Here is a 25,339-nt window from a genome sequence, read left to right on the forward strand (position 1 = left end):
AATGCTGGGGTTTGCAGCAATTGGCCGGCTGGAGTGGAAGTCGGGACATGTCTGGAGTTTTACACACAATTATTGTCCTTTTGGTCGGGACTCGGTTGGATGGTTTAACATTAAAATGCATCTCATGTGCAATGCCCAGCCAGCCCTGTGTAACCAGGAGCAAGGACATTATAATGTATTATGGTCAATATAACATTTGATAGTGGCATTTATATTTAAAACAAGAACTGTCTTTAAAAAAGACAATGCAGTGTATATTAGGAGGATGGAAGTCAAAAGTAAAAGAGGCAATTACAAATATTAAACATGTTTCTGGTCAATTCTCTTTCCTTTTTTGAGGTCACTTCATTTTATTATTATTTTTCTCAATTCAATATAATTTTGTCTGAAAGACTATAGCCTATAGTATAGGAGGTTGTGATAATAAGCAATTTATTGATCAATGGCTAATTCTAGTTAAAATTGTAAATCTTGTGCAAAAAGTTACTCGTCTATGACCGTGTGATCTGCGAATAGCGTATTTTGTTGCTGATTATCATGATTATTGTTCCTTGGGTGGTACAAAATAAGATTCGGGTGGATGTAAAATTGCCACCCTTATGCAATTCATCAAAGTTTATATAGGGTCAAAATAAAAAAAAAATTAAAAAGATTTATAGCCGTTAGGGTTAACGACTGAAGTCGATATAATTATTCTTGGCTATTTTTTATTATATAATCGAAGTTATGCAATCGTCTATGCAATTTCATTACGTTGTGGAATCAATAATTATATGCCATTCACTTCTGCATAAATTGAGTTTTGTTTTTTTGCTTTCAAATTGACAGTGAAGAATATTGTCAAAAAATATCGCACTGAGCACAAATGTGCAATTATCGCAAGCAATTATGAAAAATTAACCTTTTTTATTTTAATTGTCAATGACTCTGCCATGTGGCGAAATTAAGCTAGGGGTCTGCTGTAATCATAACATTATGTCTTATGTTAGAAAAATAATTATCAAGCACGGATCTCATGGTTTTATTTAAAACGAACTCATATTGACCATAAAAACGAATAAAAACAGTCCGCTCTCAACACGTGATATTCACAATTCCCACACCGAAATTGTCTAAGTGCAATGACGTAATGGTTACTTGTGCTCAATTGGCGTCAGCCTTCATTGTATTGATGTCATTACCTTAGACTCTTTCGGTGGCCGGGAATTTTGAATGTCGCATGTTGAGAGGCGGATGTTTTTTATTCGTTTTTATGTTAAATAAAACAGTGTGATTTGTGCTTGATAATTATTTTTCTTACATACAATTATAAGGACTAATGTTGTGATTGCCGGAGACTTCCTTTAATTTATTTTTAGATTTTTTAAAGATTTACAGCCGTTAGGTTAACGACTGGAGTCAATACAATTAGTCTTGGCTATTTTTGGATTATAATCGGAAGGTGTGCATCATCTATGCAATTTCAATTCACGTTGTGGAATCAATATATTTTCCACTTGCTTCTGCATTTGAGTTTTGACCAAAAACTATAGATGAGTTGTCAGTATGCGCACGCATCATCACAATTTCCATTGTTTTTTGCCTGGCAGTATATACGCTCATCATATTTTGTTCAGGGCCCATGTTTTTAAAACTCCCGCCACATCACAATAAGGCTATTGAACAGTGTAGTGGATGCATGCGGTTCACTCAAGCATATCGATATACCAGTCCCTTGCCTTTCTTGATAAATATTGAGGTCAACTCATGTATATAATATTAACGTTGAGTGCAAGTGGCCATTATCAAAAACTTATCTTCTTTATTCTATTCCTTTTTTTGTCACGCCAAGTTTCTTCTCCAAGCGTTTACTGGTTGCCCAGGTCTCAGCCCTGTATGAGAGAACAGTTATAATGCATTGGTCAAATACCTGCCTCTTCAAGGAGACAGGAAGATAGAGAATTGTCTCGAAAGATGTAGCTAAGGGACCAGCGGCGTAACGTGGGTCATCATAGTGGGGGAAGGGGGGAGGGGGCACTGACCATGATTGGTGGGGGCACTGGGTCTGATGGGGGGGGACACAGGCCATTTTTCAGCAGTTTTTCTATGGCATTTTCTAAATTTTGCAATCGATTGGGGGGGTGGCACGTGCACGAGTTATACCTTACATTTCATGATAAAGTTTTTTGAAAATTCCCTTGTCATTTGTAAGTCTGTTTGCTGATGTTCTAATAACATTTTACAAGTGTCTACCCCTTGTTAAGATGCAAACAAGATTTTAGATAAATAGGCCCATCATTGTTCAACTTTTCTTAAAAATGACTCAGTTTTACATGCCATCAAAACCGTGAATTCAAATTTAGCGATATTTTTGCTAAACGAATTAATCTGCAAGAAATTTACTATGATTGTATACATAAACAATTTTAAACATTTTGTAGCGAGGCCAGTGGTATAAAAATCTCAACCTTTTTTAGAAAAGTGGGGGTGGGGGATTGAGGCTGTGGATCACAAAATTCCCTTTTGAATTATAATTTGGACCTTTTGAGGTATTTGCTTAAAATTACATTTCTAACTAAAATGAAAAGTGAACCTTTTTGTCAATGCAAGCCTGTCGCTAGGGTGCAGGATCGGTGGGGGAGGATGATACATGCAGGACTTACAAAAAATAGACTTTTTAGTGTGTATGCCTAATGAACTTTTTCTCAAAAAAAATGGCATATATGACAACAAAAAGTGGACCTCTTGATGTAAGCTTATATATTTGGGGAGTGCACCGCAAATGCAATTGCTATGACTAACTCAAACATCGGTATTTTCCTGGTTTGGGATTGACAATAGTACTTAAAAGTGAGTCAGGCTGGGAGATTGGGTCAAGTTTATGTACAATGGCATCATTTCAGAGAAGCAAAATTAATATAAAAGGCAATACTTATCCTGTGACCTGCATTATTTAAATAGAGCATATGAATTACATGCCTCTGTTATTAGCAATTCCACCACATATGAAATGTTCTTTGATTTTACTCGGGAGCATGCATACCCTGTTTTATGGGCCCCACCCCCGGGCCCCACCGACCCAGATTTTGCGGGTCGGGAGATTGTTATTTACTTTTTGCTAAAATAATGTAAAATCAGCTGTTTTTGGGGCCAAAATTGATTAATTTTGACTGAAAATTTTTGAAAAAATATTCAAAAGATTTTAAAAATATGTTTGCAAAAAAATCATCAAATTTTTGAACTTTGGTGATATTTTAGACTCCGGAAAAAAAAATCCCGACCAACTGACCCTACATGAAAAATCCATCCGCCTGTAAAACAGGGTTTTTTAATCGTCTAATAGCAAAAGTACCCCCTTAAAATATTACACCAAATTTTGCCTCCTCAATAGCAAGTTTTTTTCAATTTACAAAAACTTTGTACTATCCATGTATGTACAACTACATACATTTTAAAATGTATTATTTGGCTGTTCCAGTTGAAATCCAATAATCTCCCACACAGGTAGATTTCAAATGGAGTCACCCATTCAGGTAATCCTATTTGAAATTCACACTCCCTGCGTGGGAGATTAAGATCAAATCTTCCATAGAGGGTGTATGAATTGGAAATGGAACAGCCTATTATTGGTGAGTGTTATTGTAGAAATTAGATGACCACTTTAGGACTATATTTATTCTCAAGTACCTTATAAATAACTATTACAAGTTCTTATTTCAATAGTGTGGGTGTGCTGCTTTTGTCCATTTATTATTTGTGACATGATCAAAGGGAATGAGTCACTTGTCGGCAATTTTCAATTAGAAGTTTTTTGCATCATTTTTAGCAGTTTACAAATGCTACATTTTGAAGCAAACCCCATCAAAATCGGACATCTGGTTACCGAGTTATGAGCAATTTATCAAAGGCTGAAAACAATATAAAACAAAAGAATTTGAATACTGTTTTTGCCAATATCTCAAAAACAATATTAGCGACATCCGACTCATTCCCCTTGATCATGTCACATTTTACTAAATTGAATCACAGCAAACAATGTTTGAGTGATTTGGCATGACTGTACTCCCTATTCCAGAAAAAATACAGCACTCATTTTTTGGAATTAAAAAAAAATGTTACCTTGTTTTTCTGAATGAAACACTGCTAAATCCTAATCTTAAAGTTCTATAAAAGTCAAATTTTAATATTTGGCCAATTTGAGGGAAAATGGTTTGTATTTCTAATGAATCATGTCAAAGGGACGGTGTAACTTCGTTAATATATTGAAATAATTACTTAACAAGTAGAATAATCATGTTATTTTACACCTGATGTAGATTTATGGCTAATTATGCTCTCCTTTCTTTGTTTTAATTTTCCAGAACTCAATCAACGATTATCCGCACTAGAGCCATAAGAAGAGTCCATACTGTGGTAGGTAGAAAGCATTTTGGTTAATCCATTTAAAGTTCACACTCCCTCTGTGGAATAGGCCTATATGGGAAATATCTTCCACAGGGGGAGTATGCATTTCAAATGGAATTAATACATTAGCCAGCTCCATTTGAATCATACAACTGAATCTAATACAGAGGGAGAGTGAGTTTCAAATAGAGTTGGTTAATGTGTTAATTCCATTTGAAATTCACACTCCCCCTGTGGAAGATATTTCCAAAATCTTCCACAGAGGGAGAGTGTGTTTCAAATAGAGTTGGTTAATGTGCTAATTCCATTTGAAATTCTTACTTGCCCTGTGGAAGATATTTCCAAAACTTCCATAGGGTATTGTGGACTTTAAATGAATTAGTCCATTTAATTTGATTGCATGTATTGAAAACAGACAATAAAGCATGCCCTTTGAATTTTTATTAGGAGAACTCAATGTGTGACACGATTTGGTCCAAAGGAGGCATGTTTAAAAATTGAGTTATTATAATTAATACCTTATTAGTTATGCGAACTTTTGGCTATCATATGCTGAAAACGCCAAAGGTCTAGCATATGTGGTTCTAAAGTTTTGGAGTTTTGTAATGTCTATTTTCTTATCTATTTTCTGGGTTTGTTTTACTCCATATTTTTGCCTTTTCTCAATTTCAAATTTTGCCGCCTTTTGGCCTCCATTAGACCAGATTGCATCATATATAATATAAAGAGCTGAGATGCAAAAATTGATATAAATCATCGTTGCCTTGTGTTTTCTGTTATTAATTTTGATATTATTGTATAGAAAAAACAATAATAAAATCTTTCCCATATAATTAAAATAGAATATTCATTTTAAAGAAGAACTAAAGTGAGATATCACAAAAATATTTAGACAAAAACAAATTAGTAGCAATATTTATTGCAAAATTATCCATAGATTTTGCATCATGCTGAATCTTATGTTGGTCTAAATAAAATACCCAACTCCTCCTTTGTATGGAAATTCCTCTGCCCTTATTATGATTAACCCCCTCCACGCGGGTGTCGACTGCAGACGACAAGTTTCTAAATTTCTTTAAAAATTCAAAAATTTCAGAATTTTACATTGTCATGACCATATTTGGAATCATCACGAAAATTGTATTAAAATGAATACAAACAAGCCAGGTTCAGTGGTTCTTTTGATATTTTGAGGAAATATTTTAAAACTTGGGACTTTGTATGTTGGAGCCTATATGGCTATCAGCATGCAAAATATTAAAGCAGTAAGTCCTACAATTGAACATTGTGGAGATCTTTGCTTAGTAGATTCTGAAGTGTTTGAATAGACTTGATCCACCAGTCCTTCAACTGCTTACGCACGGTCATCGGGTTGTGCTTGCAGGTGAGGACTGGTAACGATTGCGTTCGAAAATTGGAGCGTTTATTAGCTCATGAATAATTAATTAGTTCTTATCACGTGGTCACAGCATCTCCTTTTAAGGATGTTATAATTTATTATGAATGAAATATTTGCATTGTTTACTATAATCATGACATTTGACATGAAATTATAAATAAATAAACAAATTTGTACTGCCTGAATATTTATTCATTCTAATTTCACACATCATTTTCCAGGCCGTTTTCCATGCATTTTTGAGTTGTCACTCGTCTCCTCATGCTTGAGCTCTTTGACTTGCAAAATATGCATTGTTTTTCCTTTTTCCTTTATCATTTAATACATACGTGGGAAATTGAAAAAAAAATATGTTGATTGTAATACAATATTTCACTTTTTTTACTGTTTATTTTATTAATTGTTCAACTTGATTCACGTGTATTTTGTTTCTATGACCAGTGTGTTTGTTTATAGGGGCTGTCATTTTCTTGAAAGGGGTGGGTGTGGGTCATGAATATACTGGGATCATAGAATTTTTAGACCAAAAATAGAGGGGGTTATAATTTTTACCCCAAAATAGAATAGAAGGCTGATGACACAAAATTGGTTTAAGCTGCGCGTGCATTCTTTCAATTTACGCTCAAAATGTACGTACAATCTTTAGTTAATTCAAAATAATATATAATTCAAATTTTTTTGCCGCTCGCAAGCACCTTCTTTACGCTTTTTTAACCCTATGATCAAAATTTTAACACGCCCACACACTTTCTTCACATTTAGTTTTGCATGCCTCGCGCCTTACTAGTTCGGTGATAATTTGTCGTCAGTCTGTGTAGGCGGGAGGGGGTCATAAAACTTTTGACTCGAGATAAGGGAGTAAAAAAAAAATTAGCCCGCGATAGGGGGTCATAAAAAATTTACTTAGATTATACCGTTTGTAAGTCATGTATAAATGTGCAGTTGGGAGTGGGCCTAGGACTACGGTACGGGATTGGTAGTCGGTATAGTGTTACGGTACGGTAGTCAGTCACAATGTTACGCAACTTATGTCACACAACTTACGTGACGTAACTTACATTGCGTTGTTAATTTACGCAACGTGACACCCCTTTACGTTGCGTAACTTATGTTGCGTTGCGCAATTTACGTTGCGTTGCGCAATTTACGTTGCGTTGTTAAGTTACGCAACGTAACTTACATTGAATAACTTACGTTGCGTAACCTACATTACGCAACTTACGCCAAACAACTTATGTGGACGTAACTTACGCTATGCGTTGCATTGTTAATTTCACGCAACGTAACTTACGTTATGCAACATAACGTAACTTACGTTGCTTTGCGCAACTTACGTTGCATTGCATTGTCAATTTACGCAACGTAACTTACATTACGCAACGTAACATAACTTACGTTGCTTTGCGCAACTTACGTTGCGTAACTTACGTCACAATGTTACGCAACTTACGTTCTAATAACGGTAGGTACACGGCTAGGCTGTAGACTACAGCAAGTCATGCAAGTGTAACACCATGCATACATAACGATACGATGTGTGTATAATAGGTCCAATCTTAGACTAATGTGTGTATGCGTAGGCGTAGACTACGAGCTACGGCAAGTATAATGCCCTGATCGACGGTACGATGCATGAGGCCCAGCCATAGACTACGGTAAGTGTAATGCCTAAATGGAGAAATGTGTGCAAGGCCCAGCCGTGAGACTTGGAAAAGGTTAGGTAAATAGGATTACATGTACCGTACATAGTCATGGTACTACTACTACTGTTAGGCCTAGCATGACCACTATTGACCAGTATTTTGTCCTACATTCATGCAAAACATATCATGACAGGCTAGGCCTATCATTCTTCTAGGCTTACTCACATTTGAATACTTTGTGGCTAAGCCTAAGCCATGAAGCCTGTGTCTAGGCATGCTATGCCTAGTCATAATTTTGGGACTCCGTTTTTTGGATCGAGTCTCGTCTTGTAAAATTGAGTGAGATCCAACCCATGATTTGGCATGAAGACATGAACTTACCTTTTTAACATGACGAATACCATCCATTCGATTTCAAGTGCAGTGCAGCGTCTGATGTACATGATGTAGGACTAGGATTTGTGCATTTGCACAGCACAGTTCTCGGTGAGGCAAGTTGCCGTGTATTGACAGGTTGGTACTAAACTTTCACATGTTCAGCAGTCAAGTGGCTGTTAGTACAAGGAACTTATACAAGTTTACGTGGTGAACTAAGTGGCTGTGCCATTTGAGTGCAGCACAGACCTACTGACATGACCGACAATCCGGCTGAATCATTGTACTTCTACTTCTACGGTTCTACCATTGCCAAGCAACCAAGAAGTGTTGGACAGTACCATTCAGATTCAGACAGCGGGCATGGCCGTTGAATTTCTTTGTCTGTCTTGAGACCGTGCATGCCTGAGTAGCTTTCTGGAATCTGTAGTACTTACATGCTTTAATAGCCCGTGCCTAGGCTGCACTGACAATGAATAACATACAAATCACGGTGTGTACAATCCGTGTAGTTGAATCAGGCTGTTTGTTGAAAGTACACATCCAATTCATGAACATGGCATGCATGGTAGGCCTATGGCTATGCCGGTGTGAATTGAAATACAGAAAATGCCGATCGCCGTTTACATGGCACAAAAATGCCTCCTATTTTGCTCTAAAACAACCGATGACTTCAAATAAACAGTCTAAAAGATCACCAGCAACGTCACCTTCAACTTCTCCAGCCAAAGTTTCAGCATTGACAACCAGGTTTGAAATTAAACATATTTTGTTGTTTTTCCTATGGACGGTTACACAGACAAGCTGATGATCTGTCTCTGCTCTGATTTCTCACAAAAAATGTTATTTCATGAATATTCATCATGTATCAGCTGCCATATATGGTCAGTACAACAAGTATTGCGCAGGCGCCAACCATATTGAGCTACTGCGCATGCACGCAGGATCCCGCGTAAAAACAATACAATACAAAAGAATTAATCGCCCACTTTTTTACACGTTTGTTCTCAGGCCCCAACGAGAAACGGCCATTTTATTCCGCCATTTTGAATTGTTTCGAGGTCGGGGCCAAGGGACTCAGGCTAGTGTTTGAATTAGAACTCCTAACATTATGATCCAAAATGGTACGTGTATCATTACTACAGGTGTAGTTCAATAACCACCATTTAACGAGCACAGGTCAACATTTGACCTCAAGTTGTGGGTATGAGTTTTAATACCCAACACATTCAAAGGTCATTCCATAAATGTACAGCTATATTAAGGTTCATGGAACTATGCCCTGATAGATGAGCATATTTGCCATCAAATAGTGAAATAAGAATGAAGATGGATAGGTGCATGCCAGAGAAGATCTGATACTTCCCACAATGCATTTCTTCCATTTCAATATTCTATACTGATTTGCTATCTAGTACAACATGGGTCGATAGTAACGAAATGTACCTCAATACAGAGGACATCCAGATCTTGTAAACGATGCTTATTTCAGGCATGAGAATTTTCCTGCTTTTGCAGGATTTCCTGCTTTCTTGTGGTCCAAATTTTCGACTTTCTTTTAATATCAGCCCGTTTTTTTCTTTTTTATCCTCATTTCAAGCACTTTTTCAGGCTTTTTCAAACTTTTCCATTTTTTTCATGCATGATCATTCTCATGACTGTTATTTGTTGACTATCGACCCATGTTTAGCCAGTCTATTCTCAACATAAAAACAAAGGGGACCTGTACAAAGTAATCGGAATGTCATTTCATCATGAGTGATGTGTCGATGTTTGCAAAGGATTTTGGGAAGGGTACAATATCTTCTCTGGGTGTATGCCATGTCTATAACTCAGGAATGTATGTCTTTGTAACAGTAGAAATGAATTTCACTTTTCCATTACATCTTTATGAATATTTCAATCACAGAACATTGTTTATAGAAATAAGGCAAAGGAACAAATCCCTTATGTATAGCTAATGTAAAAATTGGCTTGTCACATACCACTATGTAACCACTTCACTGGCAAGTTCCTTGTCCCATCTATATGTCTGTCTCTTACTCCTTTTCTCTATTGGTACTCAGTGTTTTTCAAGTTTGTTAAAATACATACAGCCCATGCACCTGTTTTCAGCCAGTGCTATCATCAGTAGATAGCAAAATAAAGCTACCTTACAAAACCTGACTTTTATAGCACCAATGATGTTGTAATTGCATAGTTCAGACACAAAAATGATTTACACCATTTGGTACTTGTAATTATTTGTTATCAATATTGTTATTAAAAGGGCATTTCATGATCCACAGCCTCATTCCCCCACTTTTCTCAAAAAAAGTTGAGATTTTTATACCACTGGAAACCTCTGGCTATATGTTTACGTACCAAAAATTTCTTGCAGATTAATTCGTTTAGCAAAAATATCGTCAAATTTGAATTTCGTTCTGGTATACCAGAATGAAATTACAACAGTGGCCTATGGAGCAGTGTAATACACATAATCATGCATAACTCGTAAACACAAAATCGGAATCAACTGAAATTTTTGGGAATAAGCTTTTTTCATGGATATCTACTGAAAAATGTCATAAAAAGAGGATGCTAGGATCACGAAATCCTCCCTTAATAATGATATTTTATTTATGTTTTAATTTCTTTTTTTATACATTTACTCCCACTAATAGCTGCCCCCTAATTAGCAGTTACAAATAGTTACATATAAACAGGGGCGGCGCCAGGGTATTTTGATAGGGGTGCAAAACAATTTTGAAAATTTTCAAAATGAAAGCACAAATGAAGCCATTTGATGCACCATTTTCACCCGTTCTAGGGTTATTTATTTATTTTCCAACCACATATTTTTATGGATTTCATTCACGGGCCCGACTTTCAGCCCGCTGGTTTTAGGCATGGACCTACTCAATTAGTAAATCCAGCACCTTTTGGCAACAAAATAAGTTAATGGTACAAATTTGCACGAAGTGAAATATGGTGGAAAATTTGCACTTTTTAGGCTAAAATGGCCAAATATGAGATTACTTTGGACAGAAACTCACATATCAGGCGTCAACATGATTGGGGAATGATTGTATGGACCATATACCCTATCAAAATATTGGGGGGATTTATACCCCACACCCCGGGTCAGATACGCCTCTGAAAATCATAGGGGGGCAATTGCCCCCCTTGCCCCCCCTGTGGCGCCGCCCCTGCATATAAATGAATTTTGATGCAAAATACATAAGGCAACCTTTGGTATATATCGCGTTCTGCATCTGAACTCTTCATGTAACTGTGTATTTATCTACAATATAAATATATTATATATAAATATATATAATAATTTATTATATAGCATGCATGCATGTTTGTGTTTCACGAAACCCGATGCAAGTAACCAGTTGGCAATTTCCCTCCAAAATGTTAATGTGCGTTGTTTAGCCTCAATTGAGATCCCTTTTAAAAGCTTCTTGATCAGGGGCAGTATGGGCAAATATTCTTTTCAGGAGAAGAAAAAAAAAACCTGTTCTACTGCCAAATATGGTCAATATCGGTCTGGATTTATATTTATTTTTTACTGAAAGAGGTTAGTGAGTCTAAGCAATCACCAAAAGCTTTTAAAATCTGAAGACTTTTTTTTTTGTAAATTAAAAACAATATTTTGTCAAAATTAATCAACTTTGCAACCAAATATGGCTGATTTTTCATTTCTTATGGCTGAATAAAAACAAAAACCTGAAACGCAAAATCTGGGTTGGTTTGGCCAGTAGAGCAGGATTTTATTTGCTGCCTTATCCAAGATATTGATGTTTTTCCAGCAGGTAGCAGGGTTTACCCTAGAGTTATTGGAAAAATTAAGGGATGGGATGGTTTCAATACCCAAACACCAGTTTCCACCTTCACCCTGGCAGAACCTGTCGTTGAACTGCATTCTATATTCTGAAGAAATAGGAACCTGGGGGCACACACAGTTGACATGGCAGTTAGGTTTTGAAGTCAGTCCTAAGGTAGTGGGTTCACAAGGTGATCATCAAGAGATTAACCTGTACTGCACATAAAGAGATTAGATTTAAAGAGTCAAGACTCAGAATAGCCCTGTGCATAGCTGCAATATTGGATTGTCAGGTGTTGGGAACAAAATAGAGAGAGTAATCTCTGACATTTATTGTCAAAAGCTCCAAATCAAACACATTTTGGTGTTGTTAAGTTTGAGTGTTACAAACATTTGCACGTGTAGCACCAATAAAATAAGCATGCATTAATTCATATGCACAACCCCAAATAAGTATATGCTTTTTGAAGCAAAATAGCCTGGATGTACTCTTTTTTTGTGCTTTACGAAGAGCATGCAAACACGGCGGAGTCAGGATTCTTTAAGAGGAAGCCCCGCCAGAGCAGTTCTTTTGGGATGACCCAAACCTGCCTGGTTATCAAATTAATCAGTGATAAGGTTATCTCTGAATTTGACAGGTGCTAATAGAAACAATAGCATTAAGATCAATTAGCACCTGTGAAATTCAGAGAAAACCTTTACACCGATTAATTTCGATAACCAGGCAGGTTTGGTTCACCCCAGAAAAACTGCTCTGGCAGGGCTTCCTCTTTAAAATCTAATCTCTTTACATCACCTCACTTGCACTTGGGCGGTATTCTAATTGTACCCATATTGTACATTGCTAAATCACATTGTATACACCTTGGTGCATGTTAATGTGTCGTAATTCATTGCATGTATATTATATATGTTTGTGTATTTGTTTGTTTGTATGTTTGTCTCCTGCACAGACCCCAAAAGCGTCACCTAAGGTAAAATCCAGACGACCACGTATAGGATCTGGGATCGTTGAAGCACAGACTAACAGATTTATACAAGAGGTATTGTCATTGGTTGAATGAATGGGCTGTTCCTGTTGAAATCCATATACCCTCTGGAAGACATGACCTTGATCTCCAACAGAGGGGTGTAAATTTCAAACGGAGTAACCCCATTTGAAATTCACACTCCCTGTGTCAGAGATTTAGATCATGTTGTCCATTGGGGCTGTATGGATTTCAACTGGAATAGCCCAATCTTGCCTTCCCATCAGGATAATAAAGTATGATGATCGCTATTGCTGTATAGTTTTTGTCACAACATTTGCATACATGTGCAAATTAATGATCCAATTTGCATACATGTATTGAGGTAGAAATGTCATTGATCCTCCCCAATGTAGTAGTCCAAATGATCCAATGTTAACATGAATGAGTAGCACTGGTGCTGTACTGTTTAATGACACCATATTTACATATTTATGTATATTAATGAGCTAATTTGCATGATGAGCCCTATTTAAATTATATTACATGTATCCACTTTACCATCTGAGCTCAATAATTTATTAATGCTTTGTTCCTTAACTTGTCCTCAATATACTCAATGAAGATATAGATAAAGCCTTAAGGGGAGTATTCCCTCTGTGGAAGATGGGTTTTAAATCTTCCACAGGGGTAATGGCAGATTGGTGACAAGATTGGGATAATTAACCAATAATTATGAATGTTTCTATTCTTAGGATTGAGATGTTGTTAAATATATGTCATCTTAATGATTGTTGTCACACAAACCCAGGCCCTAGTTTAGACATGCCACAATAAATCATCACAGCCAGGATCGGTTTGCAATTGGATAATAACAGTATGTTAGTGCACACCCTAGACATACCATAATGAACTATCACAGCCAGGATTCAGGGTTTACAATTTAGCAGTAACAGCAATTTCTCTATCCAGAAGTTTCAAGCTAGTTGAAGTGTTTTCACAAGAGCAAACTAATTAATGACACTGCCAGCCATTTGGTTAGTCAGTAAGACCTCTTCTCTCAAAATAATGAATTTCATGGTGAATTATTGGTGAGGAAGTTACTTCTCATCTTCTCTGGTAAAAGGCAGGTGAAAATTTAATCAATATGGTTTGAAATCTTCACACTTTCCTGGACGCTTCGGCCGGCCTGGACGCTTTCTCTTAATCATCTATATGCTGATGTTGTACTGTAGGGTAGGGTCACCCAGTTTTATGAAACTGTGTGTGTGAATACAAATTCTAATGTATTTGATCATATCCGAAAATTGCATTTATAGAGCATCATGCCTTGAATTTGAAACAAAAAACCTAGGTGACTTAGTGCTGTGAGAGTGTTATAGTCTTTATATTGCATTTGTTTAGGCATTCATCAAAAATGTTGGAGGGTAGATAGTAGTGCACTCCACATGGGACACCGAATCCGCATTAATGTGGACTGGTAAATCCAGATCAGAGTGGATTAGTAACACTATAACAGAGCAAGTGTTGTGACAATTGGAAGTAACCTTAGCGCATGATTCAACACCTAATCGCAATCTACATAGTGCATTACAAGATGCAGTAAAAGTCTCATTGAGAGAACGTAGTGTTTGCACATTGCCCACGATGTGTTTGTTGTACCTGTTTACTAGTGTTTGGTAGTGGTGCTGCCAGGAATATATTTTTTGGGGGTGTTAGGGGGTCAAAGTGAATTTCAGGGGGAGGCAAAATCAGTAAATTTTGTGCAAAATTGCTGAAAAGTGAAAATTTTCATAATTTTGAGTTTTTACTGGGGGAACAGGAGGGGGGGGCAAGAGTTCTGATGGGGGCATTTCGCCATGCCCCCCTGTAGCGCTGCCACTGGTGTTTAGTACAATGCAGGTCACAGAAGTACACATTGAGCTTTACCAGTTGAAATCCTTACACCCCCTATAGAAGACATGACCTTAATCCCCTATACAGGGAGTGTGAATATCATAATGTGACTCCATTTGAAATCTTCACCCCCTGTGTAGGAGATTAAGGTCATATGTTCCATATAGGTGCAGGAATAGCACATTGATGCACATAGATACGGACCTCCACTTCCATGTGAAGTGCCCCAATGTGGACTTGATGCCCGACTTGATGGTCATGTCACTTGATGACACTCATAAACACAACTTGCTTGCTCCTATGCAATCGTAATTCTTTACGAAGTAATTGAAATTTCCTCAAAACGGTAGAAAATCAATTTCATCATCTTGTGTTGAAGGTGTTAACCAGCAGTCTCGGAAGTTAAAATTCGATCTATCTTGTGTATGATGCCATGCTGGTACAAGCACCAAGGTGGTAGCCAGTGTTGTTGTAGCCTTATGAAACATGGAACAGTAGAGCAGAAATCCTGGGGGGGGTAATTTTCTTCCAAATATATATTTGATTCAAATCTGAGCTCCATGCACTTATTTCTGAGAAATTTTTGTCCCATCCCAAAAAAGGATCAAAGGTCAAGTGGGAGGGGCACTTGACTTTGAAGTGACTGGGATGTGCAGACAGAAGTTTGAAACTAGGGGTCTTTCAGTCAGAGCCTAGACACTGAAAAAGGTGGATCTTTCAGTGAGAAGGTCCCAAAAAGGGGGGGGGGTTCTTCCTGTGAGACTGGAAAAACTGACCAAAAAAGGGGGTAATTCAGTGAAACTGGGAAAAATGTTGGGTTATGATATAAAATTCGAAATTTGATTTAAAAAAAATTTAATCAAAATTTGAAATTTTTTTGAAAAATTTGAAGAAAAATAATGCAAAAATATGGTTCATTCATTGAGAGATTATCAGAAATTTCCCCACAATTTTGAAAAAGGGGGTCTTTTGGTGACAGGAAAACAAAAAGGGGCTCATTGGGTGAGAGCAAGTTCAGTAGAACAAAACAGGGGGTCATTGGGTGAGAGGGAGTTGACAAATGGGGGTCAATGTGGCCACACATTCCCATCACCCATTTTAGTGAGGTTTCAAATGGGGGTTATACCTGAATTTAATGAATGATGAAACATTAAAAATGAGGAAACAGCAGGTAGAACATTGTAAGACAAGCACTATGGACCACAATGGCCTCAACCCAATGGCATAGTTCAATAACCTCAACAATCATAGTGCAAAATTTAACCTCAAGTTTCAGAATATGAGTTTGTGTACCCAAATTTCCAAAGGTCATTTAATGAATGTGTAAATGTATTGGGGTTAAATAACTGTGCCCTGATAGATGAGAATGTTGTGGATCCTAGTGAAGGTGCAGAAGCATTCAGAATGAGTTCAAACCAAGAAGCAGCATATATGCACTCAAAAATATCCAATGTCATCTGACAAAATATAGGGTTGTTTTTTCCTTGATTTTCACGTATTAATATTCTTCACCGGATTTTGATCCAGATAAGGCTTAAGTTTCAGCACTATTGAATTGACATCTACTGACATAGCACTTGAATACAGAATCAGTATTTACATATGTATGTTTACATGTGCGTGAGTGGAAACTAAAAAATGCAAAAATAACCAAGTCTACAGCTAAAACAATAATGTCGACTGCAGACAACAATAGTGTCAATTTTTTTCTTCAAAATTCAAAAAATTTCAGAATTTTACATTTTCATGACCATATTTGGAATCAGTATGAAAAATGCTTTTAAATGAGTACAAACAAGCCTAGTATTGGTTCAGTGGTTCTTGAACGAGCTCTTGATATTTTGAGAAAATATTTTAAAACTTGGATTTTTAATGTTGATGTCTGGCTAGCATGTAAAGCATTAAACAACACTAGGATCCACAACATGCTCATCTATCAATACACAGTTCTTTAACCCCAATATATTTAATACATTCATTGCATGACCTTTGAAATTTTGAGTACAAAAACTCATCCTTTGGAACTTGAGGTCAATTTTTTTGCACTATGATTGTTTAATTGAGGTTATTGAACTATGCCAATGGAATGAGGTCATTGTGGTCCATATAATCGAATGTGGATTTGAGGGAGTAGTGAATGCCTGCAATGTTTCAATTTGACTATTTTTTAATGATCGATAAAAGAAAATGCTAGCGGAAGACTTTTCATGCTTAAGAAATCAACACTCATTGGTTTAATAAAGTATTTCAAATTCCATTCAAGACGTGAGTAAATTATGCCGAAAGGCAAATGTCTTTAATTTTTATTGTTTAATCAATCCAGGTCATATGTGTGGTAGGAAATGAGTATTAATATTGAAAATATTCAATTTCAAGTTTATGACATTGGTTACTAACCCTTCAAAAATTCTACGTTTTGATGCAAACCCCATAAAATTTGATCAACTGGTTACCAATTTATAGGCAATTTATCAGTTGATGAAAACAATAAGAATCAAATGAATTTGAGTACCTTTTTATGCCAATCACTCAAAATCAATATTAGTGACATTTCGTTTGAGCGTGGCACAAATTGTTGACAAGATTCAGGATGCAGTTCAGGAGGAAAAAATGTCAGCGAGGACGTCATCTGTAGATTACGTTGCTCAAATCAATAAACCTTCCGTAAATCTTATTACATGGATTCAATGAGGCTGCTGTAGCGATGGGTTACACTTACAGTAGGCATAGGGAAAATATGCAGTTGTGCTTTTTGTGGTGCAAATTGTGTATTTTGGTTTAGTTAGCATGCGCGGCACACTTGTTAACCATCTCCACTCGGGTGTCGACTGCAGATGACAAGTTTTAATAAGTACAAACAAGTAGTGGTTTAGTGGTTCTTGAGATACCTGTTGATGTTTTGAGAAAATATCTTAAAATTTGGACTTTATGTTGAAGCCTATGGCTTGCATGCAGATCATTAAGGTCTTTGCCTTGAGAAGGCCCAGGTTCAAAATCTCTGCATGACCAAAAAAACCAACAACAAAAAACAAATCCGCTCTCCCTGTGGCTCGGCTGCAAAACACCCGGGAAAACAGCGGGCAGATGACCCATGATAAAGACCTAGTTACAGTTGGTTCTGATCAGGGTATAATGCCAGATTGTCGGCTACACTTGCCTGTCCTACCTATCCCAGGGGGGATCCAGGAATTTTCAATAGAGTGGGCGCTGAGCAACCGGCGCTGAGCAACCGCGGCGGCTCGGCGCCCACACAAAGTCAGGCGCCACTCTGCAAAAATACATAAAGTCAGGCGCCGCTCTCCAAAAAATAGCGGGGCGTTCGCCGGATGCGCCCCCCTCTAAATCCGCCCCTGTATCCTGTCCTATAGTATTATCTCCACGATTTCAGCTCTGCCAGATATGCTTGAAATATTTGGGGGGAAATTATGGAAAAAATCTTGAATTACAAGAAAACCACATTTTTATACAAGTTATTTTCTTCTGCAGATTCAGAGAGTCCCTCAACCAAGGTTGATTTTAAAAACAATACAATTTAGTATCCACAAAGGGCAAAGTTGTAAAGTTACAAGCATTTTTTATGTTTTTTTTTTTAGTTTTGGTTTTTAGTGGAAAATTGTGCAATTTTACATATTTAAAAGAAACTAGGAGTGTTGGGAAATTGCTGACAGAAGTGGTTCTATCATGGGTAGCTTGTTTGCGTTAAAAAGAATTGGTTACCATGGCAATAAAGGAGAAAATCATTGTGTTATTATTGGTTGATGTGTTCCTTGTCAATACCCGGATTTGATCCTAGAGGCACTTTCATTATCCTAGCCCCATATAAATTATGTCAGTATGTGATGTCCATGAAGCAAAATGCAGCATGTCAAAAAAATTGGTGCAACCAAAAATGGCTGATTTGACTAAAAGTTTTAGATTGATCATGGAAGTAGTACTTCCATGGTTTGATGCAATTGGGTATTCCATTTAAATTCCACCATGGAAGTACTAGAAAGTACTTCCATGATTCCATACTACCCCTGTGAAAGATTTAGAAATTTTTTTAGAGGGGGGGGGGTGGGGAGCAAAAATGTTTGAAAGTAGGTATTTTTTGCCCAAAATAGTGTGATTTAAATGTTGTTCAACTTTCAGTGCTGTACACTTCTGATTGGCTGCTGTGAAATCAAGAACAATTTAAAAAGTACATCCTCGCAGTTACAATATTGCGTATGGAGTCATGGAGTATATTTCAATTTCAACATAGCACTGTCAGTGGCGGCGCCACGTTAGGGGGGGCATGAGGGGAAAATGCCCCCCCTAAATTCACTTTGCCCCTCAATGCTTCCCGGAAAAAATCCTGGCACCGCACCGCCACTGAGCATTGTTAGAAAAATAGCATTTTGGCAACGCAAGAAACTGCGATAATGGTGTAAACAACCCCCTTTATGCAGGCTAGGATTATACTGTTGACTACACAAGTGATGTGTATCAGTTACAAATGTATGCGATCCTGTAGTGATATACTGCAACATATAGGATTTCTTGTGTTCATTCAAAACAGATCAAAAGCTTATAGAACTGGTTAAGAAATTTGCTTTAAATTCATTATTTTTAGTTCAACTGTCTTAGGCCCTTCACAATTAATTCTTAGTTTCCTGTTTCATGGTTGAAAACAAGGGATGAGGCGACTTTTAATTATTAATTATTAATTATCTTTTATTTTCTTTATTTTAAAACAAGTGGTCGCAACCTACATCAACCTGTTTCGACAAGGGACAAGCATTTAATTATTTTACAACTATGTTTGATTTTATACATAAGTAATGGTACAGTTGTTCTTTGTTTATGCATCATTATAGTTGATATGATCAAAGTCAGAAAGTAGCAAATGGGAGTCATTTAAAGTTATTTTAAAAGAGAAAATCCAAAAAATAAATAAAATAATTAAATATTTTGCAATTCTCTACTTTGGACGCGGGCGGGAAACAGGAAACTAAGAATCAATTGTAAAGGGCCTTATGTACCACTCGATCAGCCAATCAATAGAGATTACAGTTTTGGACTCAATTGGTGAAACACAAGTACTGTTTCTATAGTCGTATTCAGAGGTTCAAAGAATTCTAGAAGATTGGCGTGCTTGAGAGTTGCGATTCCTTAGTCAATCTCCAAGTTAGTATCCACACGACTCATTTGAATTAGCCTTATTAGCGATATTAATGGAAGAGGTGTCATTTTAAAGCTTAAAAATAGTCCTCTAGCTTGGTATAGAAATCTACAAGTTCATTTTTGACGACAACTGCCGTGTTTCGATGTGATAGGTCACATATAATGAACCACTTGTCTTGAATCACTGAAATTTCAGTGAAGTAATTTGATTCCTTGCCCCTATAATATACCTTTAGTTACCAGTGTGTACTTTGTAGTTATTATTTGAGATAAATGCTAATTTAGTCACAAAATTTATCAGGGGGTGTAGTACCACCTTAACTTAAATTAATCACACATATTCAGTGTCCAACTGCAATATTTACTCATGTTTTCTGGTGCAATTTTGCCTTATACCGTACATGACACCATACAAGTCACTGGGGTAAAGATGTGTACTGTACTACACTATTTATTAAGTTGGATTACTTTTCAAAAATCACTATGATCGAACTAAGGTTGTTCATGAATTATTATTTTGTAAAGTGGAATTTTCATGTATGAGCTGAGCACTTTTTATCCATGAGTATATGTAAAAACAACACAATATAAAATGAAAATATCTCTCTCTCTCTTTCTCAAAAATGGAGCATCAAAATAAATAAGTTTCCTCAGAGCAAGAAAGCATAAATTGACTGCTCAGTGCCAGAAGTGGGTCAGTGCAATAGCTGCCATGTGTAGCTGCCATGTGTAGATGAGTACAATATGTGTGTAAATTGCCAAATATTCACAGGGCAGCTATTACACTTACCCACTTCTGGCACTGAGCAGTTGATAAATGTGCAGAAACCTGATGGATGACAAAAGTAGGGGCCAGTGAACTCATTGGGCTGTTCCAGTTGAATTCCATACACCCCCTATGGATGACATAATATAGATTTCAAATGGGTTACCTGAATGGGTTGCCTGAATGGGGTGGGGGTACTCAAGTTTGGTTTGGGTAAGGGTCTGCCACTGAGAATTTGAAAGTGGACCCATCAATATGCAAATTTTTCAAAAATTTGGACCGATCGATATACCAAAATTCAAAATTTTAGGCTAAATTTAACACAAATTGTCTCAATTTTCTCCAAAAAAATTTGGGGGAACAATTTCAAATTTTCTAGCTACAGTGAGGTGAAATTGGGTTATTTTTTGAAAAATTTAGAAAGTTTTGAAAAAAGGAACGATCCATATTCCAAAATTGGCATGGGAAAGGGGCCATTGATATACCAAAATGGCTGAAAATGCTATCCATGTTTGTGGCACGTCCCAGTATGGTCATTTGTACTGAGTACCCCCCCCCTCCTAATGGGTGACTCCATTTGAAATCTACATATCCCCTGTGTGTGAGATTAAGGTCATGTCTTCCATAAGGGGTGTATGGATTTCAACTGGAACACAGCCCATTAATACTACCATACCATCAAATTGGAATATAACAACATAGCCTTTCAGAAGAGATGCACAATGTACTTAAGTAATTTACTTGAATCCTATCTCCTAAATGGCCCAGGGTTGCCAAACATTTTCAGTCGTAATCACGGGTCAAATAATTGAAAAGTCACCCAATTTTTTCTCTTAACCATTGGTTTCTTTAGGATACAAAACTAACGGAACTCGTGAGAGCCAATGTTGAAAGACAGCGATATTTTTTCTGAACAATTGATTTCTGTTGGATAGGAAATGTTTAAAAGTCATGGGGAAAATCTTCAAAAGATGCCCAATTGGGCTACAAAATCGTATGTTTGGCAACCCTGGAATGGCCTGGATCCATAGATAGCAATGATGCCTTTAATGGGTGCTGTTAACATCTAAAGTGTTCAAGTGGTAGTTGATGAGTATAAAAACCCAATGATGCCAATGCTTTGGGCACAAATTGGGCTGCTTGGCAATCACTTGCTTTAAAATTGGGCTACTTTTGCGTCAGATCACGGCAGAAATTTCACAGTATATTCCTTTCAATTTAATAGAATTATAAAAGTTATGATTCTCTGAAGCCCATAACAATCGGTTTTTGTGAGTATGTATTGATCGGTCAGTAACTTCCCAGTTAGTAAGAGGTTTTCACTTCATATTCGGGTAAAACCACCCAAATATCTGATATTGGGTGATTCTTTGGAGTTCTAAAAAAATTGGGCTACTCGAGATTCATTCACCGCGACACGGTGAGCCAATTCGCCGCACCTTTTCACCACAAAGTTTTGGTAACACTGATAAAAGCATTAGAAAATTGGGGAGATTGTATGTAGAGTAATTCATGACATGTTTTGTCTTCTCTAATCCGAGTTTCTAGTCAAGAAAATACATAACGTTAATGCCAATTTCCTTGAGCAAACTTCAAGTCAGCTGGCGCTCTTAAAAATGTTTAATGTGGTATGTTTAGGGTGTGTTTCTTTGCAGAAAGTCCTGGAGTTTAATAATAGTTTATGGAATGATTAGGGCCACAATGGTCATCAGTAACAATCAGGCTGGGAAATAAGTGGGGGCCAGTGGCCATTTAGCTCTGGTTCATTGAAAATAGTTGGTTCCTGTAAAACCCTGTGAATCAGGGGCTATTTTTTGTTTTACAAAGTAGCCCCTGGTCTGGCGATTCCTATTTTCCAGCCTGATTGAGTGAGGTATGTACACAACAAATTTTCACATCCATTGAATAGCCCCTGGTTCATTTAAAATAGCCCCTGGTTCCCTGAAAATAGCCCCTGGTTCCCTGTAAAACCCAGTGAAACAGGGGCTATTTAGTAGCCCCTAGTCCTAGCCTGGCAACAATGAATCTGTAAATTGTACAGGTGCTGTAGGTTTGGTGTAGTGTGTATAAATTGCTTGCTATTCTTATCACATTTCTGATTGGCTCAATATACATAATACAGCCAGTGGCGGCACCATGGGGGACATGGGGCAAATTCCCCCAGTCAGAACTCTTGCCCCCCCTGTTGCCCCCCAGAAAAAACCAAAAATTACGAAAATTTCTACTTTTTGCGGTAATTTTGCGCAAATTTTGTTGATTTTGCCCCCCCCCCTGAAATTCACTTTGCTCCCCTAATGCCCCCGAAAAAAAAAATTCCTGGCGCCGCCACTGAATACAGCCCTCTTTGTAACCAATCAAAATGTATCCTCTGTCATATTGTGTTATATTAATAACTTAACATATTTGATTTGCTCTTTTCCGCAGGCTGATAATGACGAGAATTTCACTATAACAGTAGATCTTGTAGGCTGCAAAGAAGTTGTCGTGTATCCAGCTAAATCAGGAGTCCAATTGAAGTAAGACATGACTTTCTTACAGTGCCATTGATTGGTTAATTACATGATATAATCGTCTGAGTAACCAATCAAATTAGAGGTTTTAGATCTCTAAGCAATTTTAAGCGTAATCCCCTCTTCAATCCTTCTGACTATTCTTACCATATCTCTGATTGGCTCAATACATGATATAGCACCTCTTGTAACCAATCAGAATAGTTCTTAGAGACTGATAATACAGCAAGTAGTCGGATTAATGAAATGAAATGAAAAATAATCGCCAGGATGGTTTGAGATTTTTCCACTTTTTCGTTTGATTTTGACAGTGCCAACAAATCAAACCATCCCTACTATCTCTTTTTGCTTCATTGTGTCATTGGGCAGGAAAAATCTATGTGCTTTTGGCCCCTGAACATGTTTAAGACAAAACTGCCAAAAGGCTACATAGGAGGTTTTGCTTTAAACATGTTCAGGGGCCAATAACACGAGATTTTTCATGGGTTCACACATTGAGGATTAGGTAGTCCAAGAACTTATGTCATATCTGCAATAGCTGCCCTATAGACATTTGCATTCTATACAAAATATGACACCTGGCAGCTATTGCTGATGGCCTCTCTTGCACTAACCCCTCGGCATATCGTACATACATCAGGAGATAATTGCACCGCTAAGTAACTTGTATTGATGGTGTAGATGATAACAGAAACGATTCAGTGTCAGTGAGAGAGCCAGGTGTCTATGTACGGGGGATAATCCATTTAAAGCTCACACTCCCCCTGTGGAAGATTTTGAAAATGTGTTCCACAGGGGGAGTATGAATTTCAGATGGAATTAACATATTGGCAGCTCCATTTTAGTTTCATACACCTTCTGAGAAAGATTAAACATGAATCTTTGACAGAGGGAGGATGAGTTTCAATTAAAGAGTTGGTTAATGTGCTAATTCTATTTGATATTCACATCCCCCTCCCAAAGATATTATCAATCTTCCACAGGGAGTGTATACTGTAAATGGATTAGCACAGTGCTACTGCCTATAGGCTTAATTTATTGGTTTTGAATTCAATATAGAGCAAGTGTCTAAAAAGATGTGGTTGCTGCAACAGTTGCTTTGACATTTACGGTGAATCGGGTTTAAATTGAACTAAGTGAAGTTGTAGGAAACACAAGCCTTTAGCCATGATTTATTTTGGGGGTGTTCAATGCGAATTAATTACCACTAACGAACACCCACGCTCGACACCTTGGATAATGCAATGTTAATTAGAATATTTTATGTATGTAAGGCCAATGAAAGTTGATGTTATGTTTCCTGTTGCATATTGTTTGCTGAATGATGAGGTGACTCTTTTATTCTTCATTATTTTTTGAACATCCATTTTTTAACTCTGACTCTGACTATTACACTAATAAGTAATAATAAGCCATGTCGAAGGCAAGAAATTGACAAGTCAATTACACTATAGCTTATATTTAAAATATTGACCTCTCTATGCAGGAGGTATTTGTTTATAAAGCAATAACCAAAAATAGAAAAAAAGACTGAAATAATTATTCAAAATTTTGAAGAAAATGGCAAAATAACAAATTATGCAAAAAAAATAACATTCTGATGTGGTATAAAAAGGTGACACAGGCAGACGATGGGAAACTACATCAACTTTCATTAGCTTAACTATAAACAAAAGACATCATTGCCCTCAATCAAAAAGTAAGCACAAATCACATCCGATGAATCACTTTCAAAGCTTATTCCAAATTGATTTTGAAAACCGCAAAATCATACATTCAGTCAATTTCATTTGTAGTTAATTAACGATCCTCTCTGCAATATCAAAATGATACTATACTGCGCCAATAAAGTATCCTTACACTTGAAAAAATAATCACAATTGCCAAACTGAACAATATTGGGGTAAATTAGTTTTTTTAATAGATGCACTATCTAAACCTACACATTATGACACCACATTGAATCCAATGTGACTTCAAGAAGCAAAGTTACAAGCATTTGATTAGACAAAGGTACAGTTTTTAAAAGTGACAAACTGGCCTATTCAAAACTCCACAGACTAGACATCTGGTTTGAGAGTGGTGAATGGATAATTTATACATTTGGCTTTAATTTAAAACAAAAGGAACAAAAGAATACTGAAACAAAAGAACTGACAATTAAAATGAAAGTTATGAAAAGTACAGAGAAGTAAAAACTGAAATAAAAACTGCTTTAAATAACGCTTTATTGAAGAAACTGTGTTTTCTCTTTGTTGTGCTTGTTGGATTCTTTTTGCACCTTGTATAGGCCAGTTTGTCATTTTTAAAACTGGACCTTCATCTATTCAATCGCTTATAACTTTACTTCTTGAGGTCACATTGGATTCAATGTGGTGTCATAATGTGCAGGATTAGATAGTGCATCTATTAAAAAAACAAATTTACCCCAATATTGTTCAGT

At 36.8% G+C, this 25,339-nt stretch overlaps 1 protein-coding gene across 9 annotated transcripts in view; it reads left to right on the forward strand.

The window, feature by feature from the left end:
* LOC140157500 (pleckstrin homology domain-containing family G member 5-like) overlaps positions 1-25,339 on the forward strand; it is a 239,306-nt gene that overhangs the window by 143,380 nt on the left and 70,587 nt on the right. For 6 of the 9 annotated variants that reach the window (XM_072180711.1, XM_072180705.1, XM_072180706.1 and 3 more), the window contains 3 exons: positions 4,341-4,392; positions 12,565-12,654; positions 22,811-22,902. In XM_072180711.1, the coding sequence (XP_072036812.1) occupies positions 4,341-4,392; positions 12,565-12,654; positions 22,811-22,902 (234 nt within the window). The remainder of the gene's footprint in view (positions 1-4,340; positions 4,393-12,564; positions 12,655-22,810; positions 22,903-25,339) is intronic. The other 3 variants (XM_072180712.1, XM_072180707.1, XM_072180714.1) reach the window with 1 other exon arrangement.

The sequence above is a fragment of the Amphiura filiformis genome, chromosome 7 (genome assembly GCF_039555335.1).
Source record: "Amphiura filiformis chromosome 7, Afil_fr2py, whole genome shotgun sequence".
In the NCBI taxonomy this organism is placed as follows: Eukaryota; Metazoa; Echinodermata; class Ophiuroidea; order Amphilepidida; family Amphiuridae; genus Amphiura; species Amphiura filiformis.